General features: G+C 36.3%; 1 protein-coding gene across 9 annotated transcripts in view; it reads left to right on the top strand.

Annotated features, from left to right (window-relative positions):
• The window catches only part of PTPRD (protein tyrosine phosphatase, receptor type, D), a 572360-nt gene that overhangs the window by 215987 nt on the left and 343408 nt on the right, over positions 1–12965 (top strand). For 6 of the 9 annotated variants that reach the window (XM_010856985.1, XM_010856989.1, XM_010856988.1 and 3 more), the window contains exons 3-4: positions 3848–3996; positions 7460–7601. In XM_010856985.1, coding sequence (XP_010855287.1) covers positions 3848–3996; positions 7460–7601 — 291 coding nt within the window. The remainder of the gene's footprint in view (positions 1–3847; positions 3997–7459; positions 7602–12965) is intronic. The other 3 variants (XM_010856991.1, XM_010856992.1, XM_010856986.1) reach the window with 1 other exon arrangement.

The raw sequence follows: 12965 nt of genomic DNA, 5'->3' as shown, positions 1-12965 counted from the left end.
GAAGATACATTTAGTTTCTTCTATTAAGCAGAGATACAGAGAAGGGGGAGTAGGTGCTTTGTGTTGTTAAATTCCTCTGGGAATAAAGATTTTTTCTTGCCTCCAGTGTTTGCTAGAGTTATCTTTACTCTTCTTTCTTTCTCATCTCTTACTTTTTGGCCATCTGCCTAACATTGACAGTGTCACTGTTATAGGCTGACCAACCAAGATTATTAGCATCCTAGGATGCTACAGACATGCTTACTGAAAGGATTTACTATATTATCTAGAATCTTAACTTTGTATCATAGAGTAATCGTATTTATCCATTCTGTGGTTTGGATTTGGTGGACAAATGTAGAAAAATTGACATCAGATCCCAGAGAAAGTGATGATTTTCTTGTCTATGAAAACTAATATTTCTATATTTAGAAAAAAAAATTGAAATAAAAATTCTGTGTGCAAATGCTTGATATGCTTGATATGATTAGTATGATGCCCTCTATACAATAAAACAGCACTAAAATCATTATTAAACTACATTCCAACCACACAACGTTAGTAGTGAGTGAGAGGTGAATTCATGCTTTCAGGGCTGTTTTTTGAAGAATGCTGCGTCACTACAGTTGTAGGTAGTGGGATATAGGGAAACAGTCCCAGATTTGAAACATATTCTGTTACCCCCCCAAAAAAAATGTTCACAACTCTTTAGGTTACCTCTACTGACGTCAACTTTTGAAATAAAATTCTTACAGGATTCTACTTAGTACCTTGTAATGACCAATATGGGAAAAGAATGTAAAAAAGAGTAGTTATATGTATATGAACTGAATCACATTGCTATACCCCTGAAACTAGTACATTATAAATCAACTGTGCTCCAATAAAAATTTTTTTAAAAATTATCAATTAAATTTAAAAATAAATAAAATGCTTATAGTAGCATCCAGTGATCATATCTTTGGTAGATTCTTAAGCTTCTCAGTGTTTGCCTGAGAACTGTAAGGTAAGACCAGAAAATGAAAAACACATCTGAACATTCTTTTTGAGAAAATGGTAACTTGCCTCCTTTGCTTTCCATTTAGAAGTAAGACTTATAAGTTTTATAGAAATTTGGCTCATTATCTAGGAAGCACTTTGCTGAATAATTTGTTGTTGTTATTTAGTCGCTAATATCTGACTCTTGCGAGCCAATGGACTGTAGCCCTCCAGGCTCCTCTGTCCATGGGGATTCTCCAGGCAAGAATACTGGAGTGGGTTGCCATTTCCCTCTCCAGGGTATCTTCCCGACCCAGGGATGGAACCCACATCTCCTGCACTGGCAGGCAGAATATTACCTCTTTGCAGATTTTCATAATTTCCAAATTAGGATGAAAACTAGGATACTATCCCTTTAAAAAAAAAATCCCAGTGCAGGAAAAATGGCATCCTACCATCTTTATTTATTCACTTTCTGATTATTTCAATGTATGCAATATTGTATACAACAACCCTCTGCCCAGCCCATACATTCTTACAAGAGATTTCAACTTAAATGGGAGATTGGGTTATTAAAATTGGTTTTCCAATTTTTAAGCTATGGAGTTTGAAAAATAAAGTACCTAAAAATGATACTGTTTTATCACTTAATATAGCAATGCAATATGTTTTTTTCAGGGAAAACTCCCTAGGAATTTCAATTCCATAGTTGTAATTTCCATATTATGTGCTGACAAGCATGTGGTTATTATCCATTTACATTGTTTGGAACAGCAGAATGAAAACCATAAAAGTTTAATAACTTTTTTCTTCGTGACAGACAGTTGACATCAGTATACTGTATTTTTTGTTCCTCTCACTGTTAGTCAATTTGAAATCACCTTAAACATTACTCGCAGTTCTGGTAATCATCTAGTTTGTATAGCTACCCTGAGATGCTACTGGATGTGATATCTAGCAGCATTGTCAGAGTTCGCTTTCATTCCTAGGGTTTCTGAACAAATGGGGGCCTGGTTTTCACCAGAGCTACTATCATCAAGTTGAATTTGCTGATGAAGTGGAGATCCATGTTCCTTTATCAGCATTGCAAATACACCACGCCTATCACTTCTCCATTCTTTGCCTCATTGTGGAAGTTAATACCTTAAACCTTAAAGGGATCTCTGCAAAATTATTGATTTCACACTTCATATTTTTATAGTTAAGTAAGAGGAAAGTTTTGCATCTCAGCATGATGCGTGTGTGTGTGTGTGTGTGTGTGTGTGTGTTGTGTGCGTGTGCGCGCGCCCGAGCACGCTGGGTTACTTCAGTTATGTCTGACTCTTTGCGACCCTGTGAACTGTAGCCCACTGGAGCTGAGAGGGCAATCTGGCTTCCCTGACTCGAGGAAAACTGAGATGAGGGTCAGGACACACATCATTGGGCCAGCAGAAGCATCACATGGGAAACATGAAAACGGCAGAGAAAATAGTGGTGATGAGCAAATAGTGATGGACTTTGCTATTTTCCTCTTTCTCAAAATCTAAGGAGAGTTTTCAAAATAAGCATTAGCTATGGTTACCTAAAACCTTACCTCAATGACGTACAGGTGGACTACGACCAGAGAGAAGAGAAAATTCTTCTTTTCTTTGATCATAGGGATAAGAAAATAGAAAATAAAATAGTGAGGTAAAATGTTTTTGAGTTAAAAAAATGTCCAACTATAACATAATTGTAAAAACTCAAGGATGCAAGAAAAATGTGAAGAGGAGGAAAAATAATTAGAACACCTCTCCCCAGCCACCATTGTTAATATTTTAGCATATTTTGTGCCATCTCTTTTGGGGTGCGTTTTTCTTTACCTGCTATCCCTCATGTGTAATTTTGTGTGGTGCTTTTCTGGCTTACCATTGAATCATAAGTACTTCTCATGGCATGTTTATAAATATAACGTTTACTATTTGATGATTATGCCATAGCTGATCTATTGATCCCTATAAATACCCAAATTGACATTTGTATATTTATAATCTTTGTAAATAAGATATATGGTGAATATTTAGTCCATAAGCATTTATCTACATTTTATATAATTCTCATTTAATGAATTTCTATACCTGGAAATATAAGATGGATAACAAGCAGATTTTAAGAAGGAAAGTAAATATTAGGAACATTTAAAGGAGATGGAGGGCAATTCAAAAACCTCACACTTTTAGCCTTTTGTCCTAGAGTCTTGAAGTGTACATTTTTCTTTATAGAAATTATTTTCCTTGCTATGACTTTGGAGACTTCTTGACTCATCTTTTTATGCAAATTGTGGAGTTAAGTTTCAAGTAAGACAGCACACCATATCTGGGTTAGAGTCACTGTACCATTTTCTCCTATTTCTGTTTCTTGCTAAACCTTCTAACTCAGGGCTGTATTTCCAGTCTCTTTAAAATTTCCTAGAATTTCTCTTAAATGTCACTTATTTTAATAGCTTAGCAGTGTTTGCTGCTTTCTGGCAGCGTCCTGATAGCGGCATCAAAGCAAAGAGCTAAAATTTTACTCACTTTGATTGATGAGCTCATTTTGTTACAGAGGACAAATTGGATTTTTTTAATACTGGTAATAAAAATTAATGCGTGATGTTGCTTTTCGAATGTTATTGGATCTCTGCCTTAATACGGGTTTCAGCATTAAAAGTGCTAACAGATAACTTGACCGGAAAGTTACCTCCTTCCCCTTTTATCTACCCTCAAATTAAAAGGTGCTTTCCTGATTTTGTCATCCCGGTATATTTATATGTGTATTCTATCTCTATTGACTGAAATAGGGTTGAGGGCTGTGGAGAGAGCACTGCGGTGAGATAATAATCTGTGTTTCAATTTTCCATCTAATTATGATGTCTATTTCTTTTTTATTTTAGCACCTCCAAGATTTACGCGAACTCCTGTTGACCAGACAGGGGTCTCTGGCGGAGTTGCCTCCTTCATTTGCCAAGCTACAGGAGACCCAAGACCTAAAATTGTCTGGAACAAAAAAGGAAAGAAAGTCAGCAATCAGAGATTTGAGGTATTAGGTCCATTGTTCTGTTTCTCTGGGGGAAGAAGGTATCTGCTGGAGTTTTGGTTTGTATGTTACTTGTTTTACTGATACAAGGTGTTATAATCACTGAGATGTGTCATTCGTTATGTTGTTTGGGATGGAAAAGTTCACTCTAAATGGCTCTGACTTTTTCAAAAAGAGAATTTGAGGGTTCATAAGACTGACTGTTGTCCTACTTGTATCAGGGCTCAAATAGTGTCCTTAGCATCCAACTGTAACCTCATTTTCAGACTGCTTCCCCTTAAGATGGCAAGATGCAGTCTCCCATCCTCCCACATCCAAGACTAGAGGATGAGTGTGAATTTCCTCTGCTATTGGATCTTTCTGAGTTACATGTTCATCCCAGAACCATTCCTTATGAACAGCTGGATGGTACAGGCTGACTAAGTTAATCAGAATCTACCTCTGTTTCTGGCAATGAAGTCAGTTCCATTCAACCCTGTGGTTTGAAATGAAGGAGCAGTGTTTTCCTAAAGGGAATTCAAGTTCCTGTAATCTGGAAGGAGAATGGATACTGGGCAGCAAGTTTAGTTATCCACTATACTTCACACCTGTGTTTTAAAAGTAGCATGGACTAGAATGAGAACTTTTGCTCCAGTGTGTTTGTGTAAAGTACTGCTCAGGAAGAAACATACTTAAACAGGTGGATAGTTGATAAACCTGTTGAAGAAATCAGTTGCATTTACTCAAGAAAGCTCAGTGCACTGAAGATGGTAAAACATACATCAGATATAGTTTCTGGGGGGTGTTTTGAAGGAGCCTTATGATGTATAAAGTTACTCATTCTGGAGGAGTAAAATAGGTGATAAGCTGCACAGAAGAAAATTAGAAGAAGCCTGCAACCTCATGCTTGTAATTTATAGACTGGTTCTTACAGGGTACTGGGAACTCCAGCTAATACTTAATATAACACTCAGTTCCTCCTACCTGAGTTTCTGGTCTACTTCATAGCCTAATTTACATTTTGGCAAATTAAAGTTATTCCCAGTTAAAAGAAATATAGCAGCTACAAAACTCAGAACATTGAGATTTTACTCATTTTTCAACAGTTTTCACAGAGAAATAAATGGACCAAATGCATAAAGGGCCTAATTAATTACACTGGTAAAACTGAAATCTGGACTGTAATTTATAAATGATAAATTTAAAATTGTGTTTGTTTGAAGATCAAATATTTATAATGATTTAAACATAAAAGAATATCATAATCTTTAAGAAACATTTCTTACATCAGATAGAAAAAGATGTATATGTATGTAACTTCTGGTGCACATAGACTTTTTAGTTTAAATTAAATTGAACTTTTTTGTCAAAGAGAATTTTGACATCAGGCTTGCTAGTAATGATGACTTCTTGACAAACTCTTGTAGTAAAGATTAAGTTATAATAGTAAACATTTCAATGCATGAATTCTACTCAGTACATAAGTCCTAATGAGCATCATATAAACACATCCAGAAAAAGTTAATCGTTTTAACACAAAGCAGATACATCAAATAACATCGAGTCTTGGGCTGTGAGTCTTTAGTATCTGTAACAGTATATTGTATTTTTTGGTTTCACTGGTTTCTAAAGCCCGTGAGAGTGTGAGTGGGACTGATTTTGTTACCTCTTCCGTCTCCACTGGCAAATCTAGCATCTGGCCTAGAGATGCTATAATCAATACCAGGTGTTAAACAGGATTTTCAAATTGGAAATTACAACATTAGCACCTAAGGGGGTGCTAATATGGGGTATACAGTTCGTTTGTTGAACTATTCAGGCCTAAGCCTAGGAAATAATTCCGAAATGTAATTATACAATGACAGGTAACAATGAATCAAAAGTTATTAAGAGATTAGATACTCAGTTCTCATCACAAGGAGAAAAAAAATTATTTTCTTATATCTATATGAGATGATGGATGTTAACTAAACTTATTATAGTAATCATATCACCATATATGTAAATCAAACTTTCATTCTATACACCTTAAACGTTATGCAGTGATGTATGGCAGATATTTCTCAATAAGACCAAAAAAACCAAATTGAAATTAGTATTAAAAATGTTTAAACCCTTCTCTACATTAAGCCAAGGGAGTTCTCTCACTACACACACACACACACACACACACACACACACACACGTATATATTAAATTATGGCATATTTGATAAAAAATTCAGTCTCAAAGTAACTTTGGAACTTTATTCTCCCAAGATGCATAGTAGATTCATTCTAAAATGTGTGATATTTTTAATAAAGTTGAAACTAAATTCTGGTACATTGCGAAGTGGGACATTTGGCTATCTCTGTGAATTTAGAACATAAATGGAATGTGAAAAGGACTTGAAATGGATATATTTTAAAAACTTTCAATCCCTTTTTCCCCATATGTTGACACTTATACACAAAATCTGGGACTGAGCATCTTGTAAATATATTTACAAGGCATTCTTTATTCACAGTTTAAGCACATGGATGTATTATTCATAGGGAAATGGAAAAAAAATACAGAATCTCAGTGAACAGATGAAAAAAAAAAAACCATCATAGTTATAGAAAAGTATAGGACTATAGTTTTGTGTACATATTTATCAATATCTTCATATTATCATGTAATTGTCAATATCATCATCATATCGTCAATATCAATGTCATCATCATTTTTAAAAAGTACTACTTGAATTTGGTGACAAATACCTAAGATTTCGTAGCTGTTTCAGAGTACAGTCCATAATGATAGTGAATTCAGGCTTACTGTTTAGAACATTAATTTTCTGCTTGCTGAAGCAACCCTCCATTTTGCAGCAAGAATGCCCTAAAAATGCAGGAAATGCTAAGCTAGAACAAATACTGGAATGATTTATTGCAAAATTAATGCATGCCATCAGTCTCTTGGGCTATGAAAGACATCTCATTGGCTGCCTAAGTACTAGATTTATGCAGTTTCTCTTCATGGTTCACTCATCTATACAATTTAGGATGAGACATTTTAAAGCAGAATAGCTATCAGTGGTGGTATACATTATCTCTTCACCTTATATTTCAGTTACTAAATGGATCCGTATGTGCATTTGTACTATCAAAGACAGAATAATTTAAGAAGTTTACCCATCACAGCAGCACGTTTCTTGCAAAATTAATACCAGGATCACAATGCCCTAGATAACACATACTGGAATATTTTCATGAGTAAACCCTGGATGGTTTTCTGTAGTGACAAGAAATTTACATTTTTTGCATATGTAGTTTCATGTCTTTTCATTGTTCAGTACAGGATTCATTACATGAGACCAATTATTCTATTTCATCACTGTATCAAAATGTAGTCACAAAATGCTTCTGAGTTTACTGTGAGCCTAGTGGCTGTCCACCACCGCATTAGGAGGTTTAGCTGAAAGGTAGATGATAGTGACAACACCTGTGACAGCTCTTGTTTCCTCTAATAGGTAATAGAGTTTGACGATGGATCTGGATCAGTTCTCAGAATACAGCCCTTACGGACTCCACGTGATGAGGCCATTTATGAATGTGTGGCCTCGAATAACGTGGGAGAAATAAGTGTGTCCACCAGACTCACAGTTTTACGTGGTAAGTATTAAAGTACAAGGCTGCTGCTTGTGTCACTGTTCAAATTCTGTACCCCAAGTATTCTTTTGTAGGATCATTGAAAAGACTAGCATTGTCATGACACTTAATTGGGAAATATATTGAAGTCAAATACTTGTTAGGGTCAAACTTTAAATAGATAGTCAGTGCTTTCTCTCATAAGACTTAAAAACTGCTAGTCAGGGACAGAAAAAAAAATTAAAGAAATATTGATTGCAAATGTCAGATACCATTTTGATTTTTGGTAAAGAATCTCAAAAGCAAGCAGGTTATGTTACTCTTTTGCATGTTAACTTCACTCCTGTGTGGATTTTTCATATATAGGTCAGCAACTGCTTTTGCAAATTACCAAAACTGACATTGATGCTTGTAAAGTTAAAGGGATATCTTCTACCTAAAGATGATTAGTTATTAATGAAAAGAATCATGAATGACAAATATACCTTTTTTATGTCAAAAAACTAGTTTTCTTCATGATTTTATATTTCTTGAACTAATATCTGTTGGTGCAAAGGGATTGGAAACAGTGAATATGCCTTCTGTGTTTCCGGCTATGTGGCTTATGCAGTTTGTCCAAAGCATGAGATGATTGGCCAGCTCTTTAGTGTGGTGCGTCTGCTTTCAAGACTTCGTTTAGAATGACAGTGGAAAAGAAGAAAGGCCAGTGATGAATAATATTCTGTTGTATAAAACACATACAGTTTGCTCTTCTGCGTAGAGATAAGGACATAGCCTAACTGGGTTTCAGCCATAGTTGATATTTCTGGGTGAACTCTACTGTGCCTTTGTTTCTTCCTTCCTCATACAAACCTGCATTTGTTCATTTGTTTCCTTTGTATTGCTTTGAAATTCACTTTGCGTAATTCCACAATTTAGGAGAAGAGTCTTCAGATGAGAATTAGAAAGAACAGACCATAATTAAATAATCTTAGAGAAACATATATAAAGAACATTTCTCCTCCGTTCTGTCTCCCCCAGCTTTGAGGGATGTATTTTCTTTGTATGTTTAATAAAACCGAAAACATTTCCTTTAAGATCTACTTAGTACCAGAATTAATCAATCTGAGAAGCCTAGAAAAGATTTATGTATACATCCTAAAATATGTTTTAAGTAATAGAAATGTCTTACTGAGTCTTAGGGGAAATATTGACCAAGTAGATAAAGATCTTTGAATTTTGTATAACAGAATGCTGCTTAAAAACAAGCAAGTCAGGTGTGAGGTACATTTCTTGTCATTATGACAAGCTATGTTCAATATAGAATGTTCTCTGTCCCTCTATAACCGCACAGAGATGCTGATAAAATATTTGAAAATAAAATTAAATGCATGGTTAGGCTTATAAACAAGAAAGGTATTTCCAGGTACTGAAAACAAAGAGAGAACCTCCAGATAAAAGACAATTTGTAATCTTATAAACCAAGATAATAGCCAAATGGACTATATGATACCGGGCTGGTGATTTAACTCTCCCATATGACACAGCTCTATATTAAATAGGATGGTGGGAAGAAGAGCTAGATCAGCTTTCTGTATAAGATAAGAATTCTAGCACTATTTCTGTAGTACAATACTTAGAACTCAGAAGCTAATGAAAAAGCTGGTTAGAAACAGTGAATCCCATGGAGTGTGGAGCAACAGCCACGTAAGGATCCACCCCATTAGAGATGCCGCCACAGTCCAGGACATACAACCCCAGATAAGGTCATTTATTCACAGATGAGCTCATTGGTATCCATTCTAATAAAACATGAATGCCAGTTTCAACACACGAGAGCCAGGAAGCCCAATTGGTGACAGTAGAAGTTATAGTCTGTGAAGTGTAGATAATTGAACTCTATGAATGGGTTGTAAAAGAAATGAATTTTAAATATTTGTAAGGGTAAAGAAGAGAGTAAAATCTGTTAGGTAAAATAAGACATTAGGGAAAAAAGAGCAGTTAGGAGAAGCTAGATTTTGGCGTTGAAAGGAATCTTGAAGACTATGTTTATATGTACTGTAATATGTACTAAAATATATGCATACGTGCACATGCTTGTGTATGTTCACATAAATTCAGATGAAAGGCCCAAAGACTGTTGAGTAATTTGGGAGGAATATTCATATGGGAAGCAAAACCAGATTGATTTCTTGGTCTTTAATAATTTTAATCTTCTCTTATTCACATGGTTTATCGCTAGTGCTATCATGTAGAAAACGTATTACGAAGATGCAATCAAGTAAAGTTTATTAGAAACTTTTTTGGATGTTTTCACCTTCCAAGTTTCCTGAACAAACCCCTTAAAATGAAGCAATGAGAGTTGTTTGGTTTGACTTAATCTTTATGTGTTTGATGAAGACATTAATAAGAAATTGGAGGAAACTGTCACTTGACATAGACATGCACATGGATTTATATTGTCCTTCCTTCCAGCTGATTAGGGTCCTCCCATCTCATCTGCTTTTATCCAGCTAGCTCCCCATAAAGCAAATACATTTGAAATAGCTTTCTATGTGACTATCTGTCATATATAAGTACATTTGTATGAAAATTTGTGATTCTAGTAAAGTATTTAAACCTTATTTTTTTAAGATTATTTTTAGCAATTTGGAAATGTTTCATGAGAAAAACTCAAAGATATTTTGGATAATGAAAAAGTAGTCTAAACATAACCTTAAAATAGAATATTTGCATGTATCCTTACAGGATGAAATAAGTGGGCTTGGGAAGTACCTTTGTTTCTTAGAGTTGCCTCTTTGTTTAAAATTTCTAAATAACTATTGATAATCTTATTAGTAATTGTCTTTAAAAATATTCCAGTTGGTAAACTGCATTTCTAGATTATGAACATTGTAAACAGTTAACTAGATGAACATGAGGAGTTTTACCCTATAGTTGATGGGCTCTATGCCCATTTTAAGTTCACTTTCCCTTGAAAATCACATTGGCAGATACCCAAGCTCTCTGTTCTGCAGTGGGTAGAAACTGCTTTGCACTTTTTATCCATTGCCCCTTGTCTGATGCCCATTTTGTCCACATGGGTCATTTACTTTTTACCCACTTTGCTGACAGTGCCAAAAATGTGCCAGCTGTCGTGATGGGTTTTGTCTAAGTGGACTGGATGGAGAACACTAATTTATTTCACACAGGCCACTAGAGGACCTGATTAATTGGAGATTTAGTCATCTGACCTGTGCAACTAATGCAGAAGACACTGAAATAATACTCTGACCACTCGTGTGTATTGAAGGGAGTATTTCAGGGAAAACTTGCCCTGTGTAGCTCATTTCCAATTACCCTCATGCTGAAAAACTGTTTCATAAGGAAGGATAATTTCAAACTCGGGCAGAACATGCCCCCCTGGAATGAGATGTTTGAGCAACTGCCATTTATATGAGTAGACTGCAGTTCATAGAAGAAGTAGTGAATGTGGTGTTTATAGACTCCAGGTCATTTATTGATTTATTTTGGTTGCCTTGCCTGTGGATACGTAGGCAAATGCCATCTCCCTAGTTCTATAGCACTGTAGGGGGCTGAGCATAGCTGTTGTACATGTTTCTATCCTATGCAGAACTTTAAGTGGAGGCCTCACATCTCACTGAGAGGTTATTAAGGGCTGAGCCTTGCCTAATGTGGGATTCTGCTGAGGACTTTGGATTTAATATTAGACTTCCAGTGAAGGGCAAAGATTAGGACCAGAGAAGGTGTTTTAAGAGGAGTGATTATCATCCAGATGGAACTGGTTCTTTTTGAATCTTTGGTTCACGGGCCACCATTTCTTCCTGACCAAAGATATCAAGGGGAAAGCTTGAAAATTTGGATAATGATAACCAGAGATGAAACTGTTCTCTCAGATACATCTTAACAGCCACTGTTCAGGGAAAATGAGTTATGACCATCCATAGACTTTTCTTTCCTGTAAGAATCCAGGATCATATGCCTGTTTTAGGCAAGTAGAAAGACATCAAGAATCCTTTTTCTCTTACTCACATAGCTCCCCTTCTCTAAGAGAAAGTTCTAGAAAAATTTAGTCAACTCTCTGTGACTAAATATCATGTTAGTTGAATTGAGATTTCTTTAAATGTAGTAATCAGAAAATGCACATTTTATCATCCAAACTTCATGTACTATGTCATTTTTCTAAATTTAGTGGACTACTTTCTGAGACATACCCACTTTGAAATAGTACAGTTCAGTCCCTCAGTCGAGTCCAACTCTTTTGACCCCATGAATCACAGCACGTCAGGCCTCCCTGTCCATCACCAACTCCCAGAGTTCTCTCAGACTCACGTCCATCGAGTCAGTGATGCCATCCAGCCATCTCATCCTCTGTCATCCCCTTCTCCTGCCCCAATCCCTCCCAGCATCAGAGTCTTTTCCAATGAGTCTACTCTTCACATGAGGTGGCCAAAGTACTGGAGTTTCAGCTTTAGCATCAGTCCTTCCAAAGACATCCCAGGGCTGATCTCCTTCAGAATGGACTAGTTGGATCTCCTTGCAGTCCAAGGGACTCTCAAGAGTCTTCTCCAATACCACAGTTCAAAAGCATCAATTCTTCGGCCCTCAGCCTTCTTCGCAATCCAACTCTCACATCCATACCTGACCACTGGAAAAACCCTAGCTTTGACTAGACGGACCTTAGTTGGCAAAGTAATGTCTCTGCTTTTGAATATGCTGTCTAGGTTGGTCATAACTTTCCTTCCAAGGAGTAAGCGTCTTTTAATTTCATGGCTGCAGTCACCATCTGCAGTGATTTTGGAGCCCCAACAAATAAAGTCTGACACTGTTTCCAATGTTTCCCCATCTATTTCTCATGAAATGATGGGACCAGATGCCATGATCTTAGTTTTCTGAATATTGAGCTTTAAGCCAACTTTTTCACTCTCCTCTTTCACTTTCATCAAGAGGCTTTTGAGTTCCTCTTGACTTTCTGCTATAAGGGTGGTGTCATCTGCATATCTGAGGTTATTGGTATTTCTCCCAGCAATCTTGATTCCAGCTTGTGCTTCTTCCAGCCCAGCGTTTCTCATGATGTACTCTGCATATAAATTAAATAAGCAGGGTGACAATATACAGCCTTGACATACTCCTTTTCCTATTTGGAACCAGTCTGTTACTCCATGTCCAGTTCTAACTGTTGCTTCCTGACCTGCTTCTAAGTTTCTCAAGAGGTAGGTCAGGTGGTCTGGTATTCCCATCTCTTTCAGAATTTTCCACAGTTGATTGTGATCCACACAGTCAAAGGCTTTGGCATAGTCAATAATGCAGAAATAGATATTTTGCTGGAACTCTGTTGCTTTTTCCATGATCCAGCGGATGTTGGCAATTTGATCTCTGGTTCCTCTGCCTTTTCTAAAACCAGCTTGA

This window comes from Bison bison, unplaced genomic scaffold (assembly GCF_000754665.1).
Source record: "Bison bison bison isolate TAMUID 2011002044 unplaced genomic scaffold, Bison_UMD1.0 scf7180017864376, whole genome shotgun sequence".
Lineage (NCBI taxonomy): Eukaryota > Metazoa > Chordata > Mammalia > Artiodactyla > Bovidae > Bison > Bison bison.
Note: the sequence above shows the minus strand (reverse complement) of the source record. Positions and strands in the feature narration are given on the sequence as shown.